The sequence below is a fragment of the Pecten maximus genome, chromosome 11 (assembly GCF_902652985.1).
Source record: "Pecten maximus chromosome 11, xPecMax1.1, whole genome shotgun sequence".
Classification (NCBI taxonomy): domain Eukaryota; kingdom Metazoa; phylum Mollusca; class Bivalvia; order Pectinida; family Pectinidae; genus Pecten; species Pecten maximus.
Genome location: NC_047025.1, coordinates 22,661,384 through 22,682,802, shown reverse-complemented (window position 1 = coordinate 22,682,802; position 21,419 = coordinate 22,661,384). Strand labels below are relative to the sequence as shown.

The window sequence follows — 21,419 nt, the reverse complement described above, 5'->3', positions numbered from 1 at the left end:
TTGCATAATACATACAATATGAACATTTGCCAAGTCTGTCTATCTACATTAACTTCCTGGATGATGTTTCATTGGCATCACATCTGCATGTATTCATATAACTGCAAAGACAATTGATATAATGAATCAATCAGTGTTGATTTATTTAGTGATGGTAATATAACTGATTTTTATATTGAAGAATGATTAAACATAGGTACTGGAGGCTGAAAGCTGTTAGTTAGAGATAATCAGACATCTTCAATGTGTGTCGGTAGGAATGTGACAGTTCTGATACTGTCGTCGACATGATCATAGTCATTTTGGAGATCTTCAATGAGATTCTCTGTTTGAGAATCAGAAAGTGGTTGAAATGAGCCCCAATATCTTGCAGTTCCTGATCTACTGTGGCTGGTATATTAGCCTTGGGAACAACGTATGAAGGGACAGGTTGTGTAACATTTAGGCACTTTCCCCTAATCTTATTACCAATTTTGCAGACATCAATCGCTTTATGTTTTCTTCAGGGTTTCCTGAATAATTTTTAATGTTGTTTCCGACTTATAGCTTGTTACAGTCATTTTGTATCTACATGGAATTCGTGCAGCATCCAAAACATTTAAAATTGTCGCTCTAACAGAGTGGTTTGTGTAGACAATTGGTCATCCTGGACGCTTTAGTATTTCTTTCATAAATGTCTCATGAGTGTTGTGACCAATGGCATTCCTGGTAAACTTAATGATGTCCTTGGAGAATACGGCTGGTTTCAGATTCTGAAATGACTTGGGTGATTCTGGATTCAGCATCCGGATATATTTAACAAAATACCTTACTGGATTCGTTGAACTCTCTGAAAGTGTAATAATATTTAAACAAAATTAATATTTTATTGGTAATAAAGGAAAACATTACATAGGTTAACAAATTATCGGTTGAGGTACGACCAATTGGTATTTATTTCACCGATAAAGAGACTTGATAAGTATAACTGCTTTAGCTATAACGAAATCCCTTCTGATACTATCTAAGGAGGAGCTCAAACATGGCAGGGTCATTTCAAAACAGATAAATCAATTGCATAATCAAAATTTGTCCGTATTTTCCATTATTTTCTCAGAATTCAAAAAAGCCCACACTTGATTTCATTCATTCGATCATCTCCAGACCTCTCCGAATCATTCTGATGTTTCTGGACTTTTTCATTAATGACTTCGTAAATGTACAAGTTTGACAGATTGTCTCTCCCACGACGCCCGAAATGAAGTATGATATAGATAAAAAAAAACCTACAACAATAAAATTAAATGTAACAAAACTACTCTTTCAAGACATTTTAAGACATGCTTTGGGTAAGGTTTTTTAAAGAAATTAAAACATATTCTTGTTATGGTGGCACCTGGTTGATATATATATATAATTATTTACAACCACAACTAAATATTTGTTTAGTATGCTAATATTGTACTCTAACAACTGTGTGTATTCGTAGTTGAGGGTGACATTTATTATGTATGTAGATCAACTCTAAATCATTTACCGTCTTAAGCAATAGCGATACCCCAAAAATGAATGAAGTTCTGCTTCAGTTTAGATGTTAATGGCGTCAAGAATAACAGGAAAAGTGACAACTAACAAAAACGACCGAAACTTGTATTGTTTTCTTTTTCTTTTGTAAGCTGATGTCAATTAGGGGACAACATCCATGTAGACAACCGCCGCGCCGCATTTTAGAACCCCTAAGATTATATCACACTAACAACAGGAATATATAAAGAAAAATATATCCTGTTTATATATAGTTTTGAACTAACTATCACATATTGTATAGACATGCATGAACTGTATAATCAGAATAACCATGAAATATTGTACTATACATATGCTCACTTTAAAAATTATCAAAATGAAATATATTTTCTTGTCAGATCATGCTGCAAGATTTCAACGCCAAAAACGCTCAGTTTCGTATTCTACCTCAGTACAAAGTCAAGTCGGAGGGCGAAGTGGTAAGTACTATTTATATAACACTACCCGGTTATATGTGATCTGTTTATATCACACCACCCGGTTATACAGTGGTCTGTTTATATAACACTACCCGGTTATACGTGGTCTGTTTATATAACACTACCCGGTTATATGTGATCTGTTTATATCACACCACCCGGTTATACGTGGTATGTTTATATAACACTACCCGGTTATACGTGGTATGTTTATATAACACTACCCGGTTATACGTGGTCTGTTTATTTAACACTACCCGGTTATATGTGGTCTGATTATATAACACTACCCGGTTATACGTGGTGTTTATATAACACTACCCGGTTATACGTGGTCTGTTTATATAACACTACCCGGTTATACGTGGTCTGTTTATATAACACTACCCGGTTATACGTGGTCTGTTTATATAACACTACCCGGTTATACGTGGTCTGTTTATATAACAGGCTCATTCCCCGAACACCAACTCTGGTAAAGACAAAGGAAAATGTTAATGTAGGAAGTTCTTTGAAGTTTAGTTATAGTCTGTTTCAATATGGAATACCAACTCAGGTAAAAAATAGGGTCAACTCAGGTACACGTATATGAATCAGATATACATGAAGTTTTCTAACTTCAAAGCACTATCATTTAGTTTTCTTTAGTAGTAATAATGAAATGACAATATCATATCAATAAATATATATATAAAATAAATAAAATATCTTATTTTCAAGGCAATATATCTAACTTTATATTTTACTATAAATAATGACAATATCAGATTAAGATAAAAAGTAAATAAAATTATATATTGTTTTCTAAATTCAAAGCACTGATTATAGATATTACTATTAATAATGACAATATCTGTTGCTGATGAACTTAACGTTGACATGTGCGTTCGTTAGATACAATGTACAATTTTATAAGAATATTACAATAGTTCTGCAGTAACGTATCTATATAGTGTTGTATAATAACAATTATACAAAAAAAATCCAATACAATATATGCATAGCTATTCTAAGTAAGATGAAATATAAACAAAAACTCTTACTACTAACTAAAACTGGAACAGATACAACTTTTGTTAATTAGTACAATACTACAATAATTGAATTATCTTTACAAATCTGAAAAATGTACACAGTTAATCAATATAAAAAATACAAAGTCTAATTAATATACAATTGATTTACAGTGAAAAAGTATGGATTTACGATTCCGTAATTATTCAAATTTAAATGTTGATTATCAGATATATATTTACACTATCAATGAAAAATGATACAAGGCTGAATTTCTTGAAATAATATAAAAGAATGTAAATTAAACAATCGTATTAAAGTATTTTTTTTAGATATATACACTACAAATTAAATCAATGACGCATCCTTTAATAAAAATTCGAAAGTATTCAACGATACAATTGTTTTACAATTCCAGCAAGTACATATAAATATAAATATCAGCAAAATAGGATGATTTTCCAAAGTGTTCTTCAGTTTTATACACTACTTCTGAAACAGTTTGGCAATCATTAACAGCTAATGATTTTCTGATCACCTAACAGGTGACCTGCTTTACCTGAGCTGATTTACCTGTGTTCTTACATTGATGATATTTCTGTAACAGACTATATCTCCCTATCAACACACTTTAAACCCTGTAGAACCCCCCCCCCCCCCCCCCCCCCCCCCCCCCCCCCCCCCCTAACCAGAGTTGGTGTTCGGGGAAGACCCCATATAACACTACCCGGTTATACGTGGTCTGTTTATATAACACTACCCGGTTATACGTGGTCTGTTTATATAACACTACCCGGTTATACGTGGTCTGTTTATATAACACTACCCGGTTATATGTGGTTTGTTTATATAACACTACCCGGTTATATGTGGTCTGTTTATATAACACTACCCGGTTATACGTGGTCTGTTTATATAACACTACCCGCTTATACGTGGTCTGTTTATCAAACACTACCCGGTTATACGTGGTTTGTTTATATAACACTACCCGGTTATAAGTGGTTTGTTTATATAACACTACCCGGTTATATGTGGTCTGTTTATATAACACTACCCGGTTATACGTGGTCTGTTTATATAACACTACCCGCTTATACGTGGTCTGTTTATCAAACACTACCCGGTTATACGTGGTTTGTTTATATAACACTACCCGAATATACGTGGTTTGTTTATATAACACTACCCGGTTATATGTGGTCTGTTTACATAACACTACCCGGTTATACGTGGTCTGTTTATATAACACTACCCGGTTATACGTGGTCTGTTTATATAACACTACCCGGTTATACGTGGTCTGTTTATATAACACTACCCGGTTATAAGTGGTTTGTTTATATAACACTACCCGGTTATACGTGGTCTGTTTATATAACACTACCCAGTTATACGTGGTCTGTTTATATAACACTACCCGGTTATATGTGGTCTGTTTATATAACACTACCCGGTTATACGTGGTCTGTTTATTTAACACTACCCGGTTATACGTGGTCTGTTTATATAACACTACCCGGTTATACGTGGTCTGTTTATATAACACTACCCGGTTATAAGTGGTTTGTTTATATAACACTACGCGGTTATATGTGGTCTGTTTATATAACACTACCCGGTTATATGTGGTCTGTTTATATAACACTACCCGGTTATACGTGGTCTGTTTATATAACACTACCCGGTTATAAGTGGTTTGTTTATATAACACTACCCGGTTATACGTGGTCTGTTTATATAACACTACCCGGTTATATGTTGTCTGTTTATATAACACTACCCGATTATACGTGGTCTGTTTATATAACACTACCCGGTAATACGTGGTCTGTTTATATAACACTACCCAGTTATACGTGGTCTGTTTATATAACACTACCCGGTTATACGTGGTATGTTTATATAACACTACCCGGTTATATGTGGTCTGTTTATATAACACTACCCGGTTATACGTGGTCTGTTTATATAACACTACCCGATTATACGTGGTCTGTTTATATAACACTACCCGGTTATACGTGGTCTGTTTATATAACACTACACGGTTATACGTGGTCTGTTTATATAACACTACCCGGTTATATGTGGTCTGTTTATATAACACTACCCGGTTATACATGGTCTGTTTATATAACACTACCCGGTTATACGTGGTCTGTTTATATAACGCTACCCGGTTAAACGTGGTCTGTTTATATAACACTACCCAGTTATACGTGGTCTGTTTATATAACGCTACCCGGTTATATGTGGTCTGATTATATAAAACTACCCGGTTATACGTGGTCTGTTTATATAACGCTCTCCGGTTATACGTGGTCTGTTTATATAACACTACCCGGTTACACGTGGTCTGTTTATATAACACTACCCGGTTATGCGTGGTCTGTCTATATAACACTACCCGGTTATATGTGGTCTGTTTATATAACACTACCCGTTTATATGTGGTCTGTTTATATAACACTACCCAGTTATACGTGGTCTGTTTATATAACGCTACTTGGTTATACGTGGTCTGTTTATATAACACTACCCGGTTATACGTGGTCTGTTTATATAACACTACCCGGTTATACGTGGTCCTTATGGTATAGATAAGGACATAATGCCTACACGCACAGGAATACTAATTGTATCTCAGTTTCATTCTTTCCTTTATTCCAGGTCCAAATTTATGACCAGATTGTGTTTGAGAGTATCAAGTCTCCAGGACATTTTTTCCATGCCAGTGCTGCCTATCAGATCGACCATTTCACGTTCGGGTACGTACATTCCACTAAACTTATATCGGCTAGTTGATCGACCATTTCACATACGAGTACCTACATTATTCCACTAAACTTGTATCGCCTTGCTAAAGTTATATCGCCTGGCTAAACTTATATCGCCTGGCCTGGCTAAACTTGTATCGCCTTGGTGATCGCCCATTTTACAGACGGGCACGTACATTCCACCATCCTTATACATTCTACAGGGCTAAAATCATCGAGTACTGCAGCCCTTTTACATACGAATACAATCTACCGGGCTTACATCGTCTTGTAGGACGATCCTTTGAAATATGATATTCACATGACAGCGTTGTAAATGATGTTATTGTGACTACAGGTCGGAGGTCAATCTTGGAGTGGAGCGGTCCGGGTTTACACTGGTTCGATTCCACAAAGGGATAGCAGAACATGACCCATATGTCAGGGTAGGCCATAAACTAACGTCAAACCTCACTTAGAAAACTTAATGTTTTATAAAAGATATTAACCCGCTTTCTTAGACAGAGTATAATTGTTGAAAAATAGGCTGAATGTGTGTACTGTTTGTGTTTCCAGGGCGGATCGGTGATCCGACTGTTCCACAAGGAGCTGGAGGCGTACCTCGTGGCGGAGGGGCTATTTGACGAAGAAGTCACGGAGGATGGTAAGTGGACACACATGTCAGGCATCAGGCAATGTTAGACAACCGTTTTTAGAATAATTTTAACATAAAGTCTGAACACACTGTTATCAAACCTGTCGGTGATTTATATTACATATACTGGCCAATCCAGTACCATGCTTACACTTATTGTGCTGAATGACTTCCTGTATTCAGTTCACTTCCGGATCCGGGTAATGGACCAGCACAAGCCTCGGACCCTATCACCGCCTACTTCTGGGAACACATTTTGGCAGATAGAAGCGGAAAGTGGCATCCTTAATGGTAGGTAAAAATCCACGAATGTATAACGGAGTACCGCCGATTTTATATCTATAATCAACCTGTGATTTGGCTTGATTCATGTCAATTATTGTATGTCGCTTAATCGCAATGCTATGTTCCCGTTTATGTCACTCATTTTCCCATTGTATATGAATTCTTGCAAAAGCCTCCAAATAGACAAGCCCTTTAATGACCGAGAATGTCATTTTGCGGCATACAAAATGTATGTGGTGCTTTTATAAATGTAATCTAAAAAATATATGCATACGCTGAATTGCAAATAAATAAATAAATAAATGAAAATAAATGTCGAGATTAGAGCGAGATTGGTGCAGAGTGCGGGGCTTACTCTAGAGTGTTGAATTTCCTTTAGTAAATCCCAAATAAGTAGATAATATATATAATCAGTGTGAACATACAACTTTCAAGGTCATAGTGGCGGCTCTGTTTTAGTGATCAAAGACGTTATATGGGAGATTAAGAACATTTTCAATAGGTTCGAGGGCCTTTAATAGATACATCCTCTTGTTTTGGTTTTAGGTATTGCATCCTGATATTGATCAGATACCATTGAACAGTTACTGACATCAAACGTACACGTTACGACCTTGACGTATCGTTTTGCTAACTTACTCTTTTGCGATGTTGAAGTCAGTTTGTATGAGACAAAGATAACATTGATAATGGAACTGATGAAGTTTGGATCTGCTCAGATTTTTTAAAATCCGAATGCTTCTAGTGAAACTGCTTTGTAAATTTATATAGTTAACTGTTCGTTCTTTAAGCAGTAAAAGAACGTATTGGACAGTTTATGTCCAAGGCTACTTTGTCTTACAGTGATAAACCTGGGCCTTCCAAGGTTCGAAGCCCCAGTTTGGTTCCGAGTTCCACGTTTCGTTTAAGTACCAGGAACTAGTTCCAAGTTCTGTTTAAGAAAAAAAGAAACTAGGTACCAGTTCGGAGACTTGGAACCAGTACCAAGTTCCGTTTAAGGAAAACGGAACTAGCATATACATGTATATAAAAAAACAACAACAACGAAGACTGCGTTGCAATCTGCTCTCTCGGAGGTTACAACACTAGGAAACCAGTCGCGTTGTCATCCTTTTCCCGAGAAGTTACGTTGAATGCAAGATTTCCTTAAACGAAACTGCCAATTAATTCTTAGTTGTTTTTTTATTCTTTTCTTAAAAGTAACTAGGAACTGGGACCAAGTCCCTTAAATTTCATATGTGACTGATAACTGCCTTTCCACCCATTTGAATATATTTTGGTCCCGTGTGTTGGAGCTGTGGTATATTTTGGTCCCGTTTGTTATGGTATATTTTGGTCCTGCGTGTTGGAGCTGTGGTATATTTTGGTCCCGTGTGTTGGAGCTGTGGTATATTTTGGTCCCGTGTGTTGGAGCTGTGGTATATTTTGGTCCGGTGTGTTGGAGCTGTGGTATATTTTGGTCCGGTGTGTTGGAGCTGTGGTATATTTTGGCCCCGTGTGTTGGAGCTGTGGTATATTTTGGTTTCGTGTGTTGGAGCTGTGGTATATTTTTGTCCGGTGTGTTGGAGCTGTGGTATATTTTGATCCGGTGTGTTGGAGCTGTGGTATATTTTGGTCCCGTGTGTTGGAGCTGTGGTATATTTTGGACCCGTGTGTTGGAGCTGTGGTATATTTTGGACCCGTGTGTTGGAGCTGTTGTATATTTTGGTCCCGTGTGTTGGAGCTGTGGTATATTTTGGTCCCGTTTGTTGAAGCTTTAGTATGTTATGGTCCCGTGTGTTGGAGCTGTGGTATATTTTGGTCCGGTGTTTTGGAGCTGTGGTATATTTTGGACCCGTGTGTTGGAGCTGTGGTATATTTTGGTCCCGCGTGTTGGAGCTGTGGTATATTTTGGTCCGGTGTGTTGGAGCTGTGGTATTTTTTGGTCCGGTGTGTTGGAGCTGTTGTATATTTTGGCCATGTGTGTTGGAGCTGTGGTATATTTTGGTCCCGTGTTTTGGAGCTGTGGTATATTTTGGTCCCGCGTGTTGGAGCTGTGGTATATTTTGGACCCGTGTGTTGGAGCTGTGGTATTTTTTGGTCCGGTGTGTTGGAGCTGTTGTATATTTTGGCCCCGTGTGTTTGAGCTGTGGTATATTTTGATACGGTGTGTTGGAGCTGTGGTATATTTTGGTTCCGTGTGTTGGGGCTGTGGTAAACACGTTTTTATATTTCACACTAGGCGACATCCTACGATGGGAACAACAGGTTCGTCTGCGTCACATGACCACCAGGAAGTACCTGTGTATTGACGCTACAAAGGAAATATCGTTGACAGACGAGAGCGAAGACCCGCGGACAGTTTTCCGTCTCTACTCCGTCATTAGTGTAAGTGGCCTGGTATCTATATCACGTGATTAGATCAGCGTTCAGATAGAATTGGTTCATCATTGGAAGTAATGTCTGATAGTAACATGTGTTTCCTCAAATATCCCTTTATTGTTTTACAGTATCCTATAGAGTTCACGCTCCCTTTGTTTTCAGGGGAATTTAATGGTGAAATAATCGATAGCATCTAACATATGTGTTTTTTTTATTAGTAATGGATGAAGGAAATTTTGTTTTGTCTTCTAATTTAAACCTCAACACTGAAATTGCTAGATTCCCACGTTCCATCTTTACCTTAAATATATTTGTTTCACATGACATAAAGGGTATGAGATAAACATCTTTTATTGGCAAAATAGGGGATCATTATCTACATTTACAGTATATCGGTCAGAATACTTTTATTATGCTAACAGTTCGCCTTATTTCACCCAATAAAACTGTAGTAATACATAATATAATTTGGTACGTCTGCGAGTAATGATAGGCTCATGCTGAACTTTATCTAAGACCCTGTCGGACTGATTGTCCAATAGTGAATGGTGTGTCGTGTATCAGTATTCTCTCTACTATACAGACGGATGTCAGATCAATAGAACGGAACTGTTTCGTGTACATCTGAATGATCGGCGATATTAATACTCCATCATAAACAGTCATCAATCTTTGATAATGTTCTGTTTATTTAATCAGAAATCATTATATCAAAATTTCCATAACTTCATTTCAATTTCTGAAAAAAGATTTACGAAAATCAGAACTAAATTTACGCCTCGGACGTACTTGAGAATCTAATATTGTTTCATAAATACAGCGTGCACGTCAGGACTGACATGGTTCGAGATATTACTATTGATATACGGGAAATGGCGAGAAGTCGCGAGATGACAACTCGTTCCGAACGCCATTAAACACACGGTTCAGGTGACCTTAGGGTTCCGATACGTCATAAATATTGTACAATGGACATTTAGAATATTGAAAAGAAGCCTTTGAGACAGAATAAAATTCAAATGTACGATCTATGTCCCAATATTCCTTGCTGTTATTACCGTTAATGAATTGGGTTATTTGTAATATCATGTAATATTTACTTTCCTATAGGAGAGAGATGAGATACGGTTCGAGAGTTATTGCCGCATTGAACATGTATTGACAGGATTTTGGCTCCATGCATTGAAAGGTAAATGGTTACCCTGTAATTTCCAACTAATATTCTTTTTAAGATCTACATAACCTATAACATGTAGATTGTTCATCAAAATATATTGCCGAAGGCATCATCTTTGTTTTGTTTTGTTTTGTTTTTCACAAAAAAAGGACATCTCATTTGCAAATTTTCGTCCTCTTGGCCATCTTTAGACACACACACAAACAAACACACACACAAACAAACACACACACAAAAACAGTCACAGCTATAAGTGATGTCCATCTTGATGTCTATGAAGATGAACATCACTTAGTTGTGACTGGTTTTTTTTTGGTTTTTTTTTTACAAATGAGATGTACTTTTTTGTGATAATTATGTAATGATGCCTCCCTTTGGAAGATATATTTTTTGGAATTTGGATTTTTCACATCACAATTAATGTCCCATTGTCATCAAATCTGAAGTTACGGTAGTGTCCCAGTTTTGGTTAACATGTTGCATGCCTCCTCTTTCTGCAAGAACCAATGGTACAGTACCAGTAAGTCAAAACATGAATTTCTTCCTGTGTAGGACCTTCTGGTGTGCCAAGCATGTGTTGTATACCATGATTTAATGAGTTTTTACGCTTTGTATTTATCAGACGAAGACTATATAAGGAAGAAGTTCCGTAATATGGACAGTAATGAGGACCAGAGTTTACGGGGGTTGAGGTGGGACTCCGCTCAGGTTAGACAGGTACGGGTATAGACAATCTGATATCCAAACGTGATTTTGTAAATATAACATTTTTGCTTTTCAAAATACATACAGATAAACTTCGAAATAAAATCCGAAACGGCACTAGTTACATGTACTAATCCGCCATTATTAATGTAACTTAGAAATGGCTTTGGAGATGTTTTATGTTGATGTTTAATGTTCAGTCGGCAGCATTGTTAAATAATTAACTAAAATCCATCACGTTATGTAAATGTAGCATATCTAGAGATTAGTTCCTACAGACTCTGGTCAAACAAAGTCCTTGATTTTTCTGTCGATATGTTTATTCACGAAGCTTGTCAGGTGCGACACAGAATGAGAGAAGGATGAACAGATGATTAATATTATGTGTAACAGCAAAGATTAATCATGATATTGACAAATTAATTATAAAGTATTGGCCATAAATCTGATATTTACGACAGCCTATCGCGGGGGAGTTACATCGCATAAATACGGCGATACGCAGCTGAGGGACCTAATAACTCAGTCGCTTAGTCAATCTGTACTTTGTCTGGACGCATGTCTGGACGCATAAATCACGGTAACCATGCTGCTATTGATTTTACTGTACATCAGATTTCGTTTTTAATGCCCATATTTAAAAGATAAAACTTATACGATCAGAACGTTAGTAGTTATTAAGATACATGTATTTGATTAGGATAGGCATCACCAGCCGAACTAGTATTAAAACCGCTATCAGTAGTCTGAAACATTTAATGCACACAAAAAATTCAAATATTTTAAATTCTAAACCAAATTATTGGTAAATAGAAGAACAATTGTCTGATGGTTCACTAACTAAAAGAGCCATGGCTAAAGGCACATATGACTCATTTATTGAAAACTGGTGTATTGTATCGCCATCCATTGTACATTTGTGCTGATATCATACATGAGCGCGTGTCCCGCTAGTCTGCAAACCACGTCGATGCTCGCAAATGACCAACGATTGCATTTTGGGGGTAATTCATCTGTCAAACAAGATAATTTGTTGAACTACATGTATAACCCCCACAATCTCAGATAAGCGTTACTTTTATACCCCCCGAAACGAAGTTAGGGTATACAGGAATCAGCTTGTCTGTCTATCCGGACAACTCCTTCTGAACTTGTGATCCGATTCCGGGGTGTATTATTCAGCCATCGGCTTAGCTCTAGTTCTAGTTGTCCTAACTATCACATAATGATTGATAACATTAAAATGCAAACATATTAAAAAGACAAAAACCAAATACAGAAAAGATAAAATTTTACAAACATGTCATATGATTCTGATATCAGGACTTTTAATGTTTGATGACACGCTAACAATGCTCGGGAACATTTTACCGAACACAACGAAGGTGACGACAACCAGTGGCTGGATTCCTGTGTATCCTACTAGAGTATAATATTATATATTTGTGACGTAATTTGTACAGGTGGCGGCGAGTGGAGAAAGTCAGTATGACGATGCCTTTACCATACAGTTTGTGGAACAGATCCACCAGGACGAATTTAACTATATTAGTGGAATGGTGCCATTTCTCCTCAACCTAATCAAAGACGTGAGTACGAGGCAGCGCAGATAGACGTACGGAAAACTACTAAAAACATTGTAAAATTATACCGCAGACAGAAAAAAAACTGTAACATTGTACTGATAACTACAGATAACTTGTAAATGTTAAGATCACTACAGATATCTTGTTACTTTGTTCAGATAACTACATATATCTAGTTACTTTGTACAGATAACGACAGATATCTTGTAACTTTTTTCAGATAACTACAGATATCTTGTAACTTTTTTCAGATAACTACAGATATCTTGTAAGATCGTAGAGATAATTACAGATATCTTGTAAGATCGTAGAGATAAATACAGATATCCCGTATCATTGTGTTCAGATATCTACAGATATCTTGTAAGATCGTAGAGATAACTACAGATATCCCGTATCATTGTGTTCAGATATCTACAGATATCTTGTAAGATCGTAGAGATAACTGCAGATATCTTGTTACTTTGTGTTCAGATAATTACAGATATCTTGTAACTTTGTGTTCAGATAGCTACAGATATCTTGTAACTGTGTTCAGATAACTACAGATATCTTGTAACATTGTGTTCAGATAATTACAGATATCTTGTAACTTTGTGTTCCGATCACTACAGATATTTTGTTACTTTGTTCAGATAACTACAGATATCTTGTAACTTTGTGTTCAGATAGCTACAGATATCTTGTAACATTGTGTTCAGATAGCTACAGATATCTTGTAACATTGTGTTCAGATATCTACAGATATCTTGTAACTGTGTTCAGATAACTACAGATATCTTGTAACATTGTGTTCAGATAATTACAGATATCTTGTAACTTTGTGTTCAGATAGCTACAGATATCTTGTAACATTGTGTTCAGATAGCTACAGATATCTTGTAACTGTGTTCAGATAACTACAGATATCTTGTAACATTGTGTTCAGATAATTACAGATATCTTGTAACTTTGTGTTCAGATCACTACAGATATTTTGTTACTTTGTTCAGATAACTACAGATATCTTGTAACTTTGTGTTCAGATAGCTACAGATATCTTGTAACATTGTGTTCAGATAACTACAGATATCTTGTAACATTGTGTTCAGATAATTACAGATATCTTGTAACTTTGTGTTCAGATCACTACAGATATTTTGTTACTTTGTTCAGATAACTACAGATATCTTGTAACTTTGTGTTCAGATAACTACAGATATCTTGTAACATTGTGTTCAGATAACTACAGATATCTTGTAACATTGTGTTCAGATAATTACAGATATCTTGTAACTTTGTGTTCAGATAGCTACAAATATCTTGTAACTTTGTGTTCAGATAGCTACAGATATCTTGTAACATTGTGTTCAGATAGCTACAGATATCTTGTAACTTTGTGTTTAGATATCTACAGATATCTTGTAACTTTGTGTTCAGATAACTACAGATATCTTGTAACATTGTGTTCAGATATCTACAGATATCTTGTAACTTTGTATTCAGATAACTATAGATATTTTGTTACTTTGTTCAGATAGCTACAGATATCTTCTAATATTGTTCAGATAAGTGTAGATAGATTGGTAGAATGGCAGAATGGTAATACATATAAAATCATAATTCGTGGGAAGTATTGAAATGGCACTGGTACCGCAAATATTTACAAATTAACATAAAATGAAAATAATGGAATGAAAAAGGAAATAAAATTAAATCACTTACTTTTTGTTTTAAACTACTCAGAGAGAAGAAAGACATTTCCTTAATGCCAAAAAGACACACGTCGTACTTACAGTAAGTATAAGCCATGTTTGCTTAGTTCATCCCCACCAGTATTGCAGACAGCGGTTAAACACACACTTTATGGTATTAACAATAGTTTGCATGCTCGCGCCGTAATAGTGACTGTTGTGTGGCGATATACTATGCAATGTATATCCTTTCTGAAACCTTTTTTATGACATAAGTACCCAGACAAATACCATTCATTCCTTTAAATTATCATTATATTGAGAACTGCAAATTAAGAATGGAAAAGGATGTTTAAGCTATATGTGTAAGATATTCATGCCGGATGTTGTTTGTTCACAGGCAATGGAGGGAATACGGAAATTCATGATTGTAAAAACTCTTCCCAGTAAAAACAGACAAAAGTTGATGAGGAATTTGCGTGTAAGTAGGAGGGAAAATCATTTAAAAGAAAGTAACCTGTTAAGTGTTGAATTTGCACAATCTTAAATGCTCAAATTATTAAATTTAATTAGTGGAGAAATGGAAATTATTCCACTGATATATTGTCAAGGTATTAATTTCAATAAAAAGTTCTATTCCTCGTTGGATTCCCTAATTGTTTAACAAGAATATAATTCGCTCAGAATTAAAACCGTTTCATTCGTTTAGCTGGCTGAAAATCGCCTAGTGTTAAATCTATTGTGGAAAGAAACTAAAAATTGAAACGGAAACAGAAACTACTGTAACATGTATTCAGTACAACAAGCTATAGTATATGTGTGTTTCTTTAAGATTTATGTTAGGTTTAATGTTTTTTGTGACGTCATTTACAGGTTATTGACCTGTTGGTTAAGATCCTAAAGTGTCCTCTGGACGGCACGGCTGATGAACAGAATATGGTCCAGGTGTTCAAGGAGGCTTACGAAATCCTATATACGTATATGATAGGCAAGAGCAGGAAAAACGCCCTCTACTTCGCCAAATATATCGAGTTCTTCCAGACACAGTTCACACAAAAGGTGAATACTCTATAAAACGAAAAACATATTTTTTGTGACAAAAGAGCACCGATAGTACTCCATTGATTACTATATACATTTTAGAATGTTTGGTTCCAGAAACAATTCTTATCTTTTATGACCAGTTGATATACCGTTGATGGTACCAACCGGTTATTTGTTGTTCTAAACTGCAATCCCACTCCTCTGAGTCCTTATGTCTTTGTTATTCGATGTTGAATGTGGCAGTATACGGTTGTTATGGGTTACTTTATAAATGTCCGTTGACCACCATTACAGGGCGGTATAGGACTGAACGTCGCCCAAATGATTGTAGAACTGATCCGCGACAAAAGGAAGATCGTGGACAGGATCACACACGAACAAATCAACGAATTTGTCGGCCTTTTACAGAAAACACAGGTATGACCTACTGATTCTATAAAAAAAAACACGTGTAAGCATTTCTTTAAAGAAACATTATATACAGATCAGGAATTCTACAAAAACATAGTTAATGTCTTATACACAGATGATAACCCTAAACACTAGATACTTCAGCCGAAAACACAGGTAATGTCTTCTACAGGTATCTGTTTTTACAGAAAGCACCGGCAAACAGTTCAGTTCCACAAATATAAAACACAAGTATGGTTTTCTACAGAAAACACGTGTGAGCAGAATAGATCAATCATACCGACATGAAAATGAACTTTGATTTGATTTTAGTTTTAGTTACCTCCCTCACCTAAGGCGTTGGCTGAAATGTATATGTTCGATTGCTATACTGAGCCGTGGAAATGATTCATCATGATATTTTAACCAATATTTTAACATATGTTTCCCATTCTGTAATGTGACTTAAATATGTCTTGTCATTTGCCACAGAATTACCGTTTTCTGGATCTGATGCATGTGTTGTGTGTCTGTGATGACGTAGCTATCCCAAACAACCAATCATACATCGTACAGCGCTGGATGCAGGAGGAACAGGTAGGTCATGTGACATTCGTCTCCCAAATAGATACAGGTAAAATGTTACTTAAGTGGAACTTTACACTCGGCGGATTTGAACCGCCTCAACTTCTGTAAAATTAAATTTATTAACACAAGTGTTGAAAAAGATATAAAAATCAGCTGTTCATCAAATTCAATGAACAAAAGTTTTTTTTCATAGAGTGCATTATTCCGTATGACACATAGACAATATCGGCATGGAAACAATTTCTGAAAAAAAAATTGAAAGTGAGCGCAAAATGTGAGTAAGATATAATTTATTTCAGACCCTCGATAAGTAATATGTCGTCAACAATTAGCCATAACCTTTTGAATATGTAGTATGATCTGATGGTAATAGTCATTTGTTAACAAATTGTTATTTAAGGGAAGAGGAATATATCTGACCGCCCGAGGACAAGACATCAACAGACAGCCAAACATCCTTTACATCACTACCAACGGTGGTAAAACATGGGACTCGCTCCACACGTTCGTCGACGTAAGTTATGTATTTACGATAAACATAGTGTTGTAACCGTTGTTTTTAAAACTGGATTCCGTTTGAACAGGCCAAACACTTAGTCAAATAATGGCAATGACATCAATGGCTTATTACAACTTGAACGCGTCTGTTGAGATGCTACATTATCTAAATGCACTTGTTATATATATGTACAATACTATATCCCTGCGTCATTTCACTGCAGCCAAAGGCGGAAGATTACGACAAAGACAAGCATGATTTCCTAATACACCAACTAGACTTGTACAAGGCCCTGTGCCACGTAAGTTGACTCTATCGTTAATGGCTTCTGTAGAAAATGGTTTGATGATATACAAGATTGCGGATTAGTATCATCTCAGTGCTATTTTTGCGCTTCCTGTGGTGGGAAGCTGCCGCGAATTTAGCTATACACATGCTTAAATTTACAGTCATGAACATTGTTGCAAAGAACTACTTACAGACAAATACAATACGTTTTCCGTTTTGAGACGTTCGCACTAGGTGTAAAATGGTTAAATATGACCTCATTGCGTAATGACGCGGAAGTATCACTTGTCAATTACGTCCTAAAAAGGAGGTCACTTGACGTATATACAAATAACTTCTCCGAACCGACCTATGGCATATGCTGCGCGAATTGAGTTCCTCAATGAACTCGAAAAATCATCTCCACGAATACTTAGCTGTATAGAGTACCTTCCCAACACAAATGATTTAAAACGTCAGACATCCAAAAAATCAGTTTTATTCGGATATGATAAATTGAATTGTTATGGGTCAGCAAAGAACAAGAACGACTATTTTACATTTAAATGATCTAAGTTGTCTATGATGTTACAGGGAGAAACAACTACTTCATATTTAAATGATGATCTAAATTGTCTATGATGATACAGGGTAGGAACGACTACTCCATCAACATGATCACCAAGGAGTTACGGTACCTAACATGGGAGGAGACATTCCTGTCGCTGAGATCTGACATTCTACCCGACGCCATCCGGGCAAAATACTGCGACCTCACCACAAGTATGACTCGTTTCCTTAAATAGTTATTAAATGTGTTTATAAACGATTCATCCACGGTGTGAAATTGTCACGATAGTTTTGGGATTATTAGCAATGGTTTATTATAATATCCAAAGTCCTAGCAGAAATGTTTTATGTTTTTTATAGGTTTATTTGTGGATGTGGGGAACAACTACTCCGTACTGGACCACCCAAATATCTGCTTCGTCTACGACTATGTCGGCTCCAAGGACGAGGAGAAAAGTCAGGGAGACTTCGTACGTTGTTGGAACATTATTATGTTATTTATAGGGCCACGATATCATACAAATGTTTTTAAAATATGCCATGTCAACTGTTTTCTTGAATGGTCATTTAGGTAGGGAAGATTGTTTTACTAAGTTCCGAAAATGACGTTTTGGTAAAAGAGATCGATCTTAAATCACGTCATTTTTTTCATAAAAAATGTCGCTTAACAATGATTTTTTGCGATTTTAAGTGTATAGCAAGGCAACACACAGATAAATAAGGAGCTGGGAGACCATTCATTGAAGGTTCCGGAAAAAATGATTTTTTTTTTTTTTTATAAAAATGATATATATATATACAACATACATTATATCGTACGCGTATTGTACGATGAAAAAGAAAGACTGGCTCTTGAAACAATTCTTTCCTATTTGAAAACGTACTCCATTAAACGATTGGAGTCAATCGTATTATGATATATTGAACAACGTTAAAGTTCAACACATGTCTATTTTAAGTAAAGATAGTGCAGATTTTTACACCTAAACTTTGAAGTGATATTCAGAAGATACAAACACGAATGAACACGTGGTATTGAATTCATGACGTAATTGATTAAATATAAAATTGATTAAATTTAAACTCGAAATTCGAAGGAAAAATGCCTACGAATGTCATTTCAATTCCTCGTCCGTATGACAACGATCATCGTGGTTTCCACCAAAAAAAACCATTTGCATGTGATTGTACGTGTGCCTATACAGTTTTCATTGAACGACAATATTGCAGAGTATGCATAATCGAAATTAATCATCTCAAAATTATTTTTCGAATATAATCAAACAGGTTGTCAAAGAATTGGTTGCCATTTTTCCTGTTCTGAGGGACTGGATTGCGGAATTCCTACAGGAAAATAAATGCATGTTTGCTGATGATATTGGACATAATATGCTGATTGAACAGGTTTGTATAGCGTAGTTTGGAATTCACATATATTTACTATAAAAGATCAATAAAATTTAAACGCAGCATCCAAATAGACTGGTATATAACAATCACGTAAGTATTTAGTGCGAGGTGTACATTTATGTGTGAAGGTCTTGCGGCTACTCTATCACCTGGTGAAGTTCGGGTATTACCTGGATGCGGAGGATGTGGAACAACTCCTACCTCCTATGTTGAACCTCCTCGACGGACGACATGACTTCCCATTCAAGAAAGACAGGGAAAAGGGTAAATATGGCTCATAAATAATCTCACATAATTTATGTCGACAAGTACAACATGCATGTAAGAAATATTAAAATAATGAAAATATATAACCATTCGCTGTGTGGCTATACTTTGTTTTATATTGATACAGAAGGATACCTTTCCGTAATAATTCTTTGTTCTCTAATATTGGATTTACCTAACGTTACAAAGCGCTTTATGTTGACTTGGTAAACCATTGCTCTCTTTGACATATGATATTGCAGGATTTTCTAAGGATGCCATGAAGCTAGTCCACCAGTTTCAAACGGTAGAGCGATTCTTACCAAATCCAGAAACAGAAGCCATCGTCAATGCGAAATTTCAGTAAGTGAATTAACTATTTTTAGATATTTTATAAGAGTGTTTAAATGTGAGGAAAGAAGTTGAATTTAAGTATTGTGAAGTATATTCTATTGAGTGCAACCTAAAACGAACCGGTAGCAGAAAGATTGGCTGACATCATGTACGGATAGAAAATTTGTGCATAGCACTGTATTGGCCATACATTTTTTTTCTGTTTATTGTTTCATGCATGCCATTTTATTTGAACAACAGGGATCCTGCTACTTCAGCTGTATTTATGTAATATTAACATTGTTCTAGGGTATTAGAAGTATTGGACCTCCTCCTTCTCTATCAGAGAAATTCAAGACTACAGGTATGCTGTCTTTATAATTTCAAGAAAACTGTATTTAAAAACTCGTGTAAATTAAAAATTACATTTTGTGGAAATCAATAATCTCTTAACTGTTTCTGAAGTGAAACGTAACAAGTCTGCATTGATAAAGCTGTGTAAGTTTTGAAAAGGTATCGACTACTAATTTGCCTTATACATCTGCCTGTGTCGATGGTGTAACATCCCAATAAAATATAATTACAAACACATAACTGTTAATACCATAAATCAAACACAAGTAGCCTTCATTGTTTCCGCTTATCTTTGTAAGGTCACATGTACATTTATTGCTAGTTATATTATCATATGGATTACCATGTTCATTCCTATTGTAGAGTTTTGTATCAAAATTCAAAGTAGCAGAGAAGTGCTGTGGGCAGAAGAAATCACAAAATGTGTTGGTTTCTATGTTGTTTGATGATTTTGATCCCCACGACCAGACCAAGTAAGTCATTACATCAGTCGGACTAAATTATACACAGAATTAAGAAATTTGGACCATGACACAAATTGGGACATATCCATGTGATTAAGTGAAATATTACAAGAGCAGTCTGTTGTCTACCCTTTGAATATTTGTGTTATATTGTCTTTTCAGCAGCACTATATGTCATTTGCCTCTAAAGCTCTGTCATTTATAACGACGATAAAACATTGAAGCATTTTGCTACGTTTGTGGACTTTCATTCTATCTAAGGTCAGGAGTTTATCTTATAGTGACAGTGTGATCAGTTAACCGCAACGAGGCTACAGTAAGACGTCATAACGGACTCACTTTAGATGTTGTTTACAACCCTCGAAATCACACTCTTTTTCAATTAGTTCCTGTTGCAGATTTCCATTGAAATGTAAATATTGTTAAGAGAAAGACAATGTATTTTACACAAACTAGCATTTTGTTGCATTTACTTTCATAGAAAAGCGTTGAAATCCCAGAAAAGGATTATAAAGGAACTGCGAGAAATGTTCAACAGAGCGGCTATATTTGATGTGGAAACGCTAACCCGAGTACTGACGGTAAGAGGACATGATCGCCGCCACATACATGTAACCCATTGTCTCTATAGTGACTATAAGTATTGGCGGAACTGCTTTTACCAAAGCTAATGGCGAATATTAATATAAAGACTATACCGATATGATTAGTGCAACACTCATTTGTCAGTCCTGTACAAGGAATTATGCTCTCTATTGCTATTTGCTAATGTGTTATGAAAATTCATCAAACATTCAGCAAATAGTTTTGGTTTCACCTCTTTTGCAAAGTACGTGTTTTTTTCTATATACTTTCAGGATTTATCAAAATACAAATACAACAAAATGATTACAAAGTCCCTTAGCATTCTCAACAAAGTGTACTCATCAAAAGATAACGTGTTTCGGCTGTCCAAGAAAGCGCAGGTACGTACAACGTCTAGAAGTGACAAACAATATGAAATAACTTGCCTTATTTGTGATTAATCTGTTACAAATAACACACTGTACAGAAA

At 35.8% G+C, this 21,419-nt stretch overlaps 1 protein-coding gene across 1 annotated transcript in view; it reads left to right on the top strand.

Annotated features, from left to right (window-relative positions):
* The window catches only part of LOC117337594 (inositol 1,4,5-trisphosphate receptor type 2-like), a 96,165-nt gene that overhangs the window by 44,774 nt on the left and 29,972 nt on the right, over positions 1–21,419 (top strand). The window contains exons 7-31 of the mRNA XM_033898642.1: positions 1,905–1,985; positions 5,673–5,770; positions 6,117–6,204; positions 6,335–6,422; positions 6,597–6,704; positions 8,920–9,065; positions 10,170–10,248; positions 10,859–10,953; positions 12,405–12,530; positions 14,253–14,303; positions 14,601–14,681; positions 15,074–15,259; positions 15,539–15,661; positions 16,127–16,231; positions 16,623–16,736; positions 16,945–17,022; positions 17,639–17,771; positions 17,919–18,028; positions 18,846–18,962; positions 19,097–19,232; positions 19,478–19,577; positions 19,857–19,911; positions 20,265–20,374; positions 20,847–20,946; positions 21,223–21,330. Coding sequence (XP_033754533.1) covers positions 1,905–1,985; positions 5,673–5,770; positions 6,117–6,204; positions 6,335–6,422; positions 6,597–6,704; positions 8,920–9,065; positions 10,170–10,248; positions 10,859–10,953; positions 12,405–12,530; positions 14,253–14,303; positions 14,601–14,681; positions 15,074–15,259; positions 15,539–15,661; positions 16,127–16,231; positions 16,623–16,736; positions 16,945–17,022; positions 17,639–17,771; positions 17,919–18,028; positions 18,846–18,962; positions 19,097–19,232; positions 19,478–19,577; positions 19,857–19,911; positions 20,265–20,374; positions 20,847–20,946; positions 21,223–21,330 — 2,616 coding nt within the window. The remainder of the gene's footprint in view (positions 1–1,904; positions 1,986–5,672; positions 5,771–6,116; positions 6,205–6,334; positions 6,423–6,596; positions 6,705–8,919; positions 9,066–10,169; positions 10,249–10,858; positions 10,954–12,404; positions 12,531–14,252; positions 14,304–14,600; positions 14,682–15,073; positions 15,260–15,538; positions 15,662–16,126; positions 16,232–16,622; positions 16,737–16,944; positions 17,023–17,638; positions 17,772–17,918; positions 18,029–18,845; positions 18,963–19,096; positions 19,233–19,477; positions 19,578–19,856; positions 19,912–20,264; positions 20,375–20,846; positions 20,947–21,222; positions 21,331–21,419) is intronic.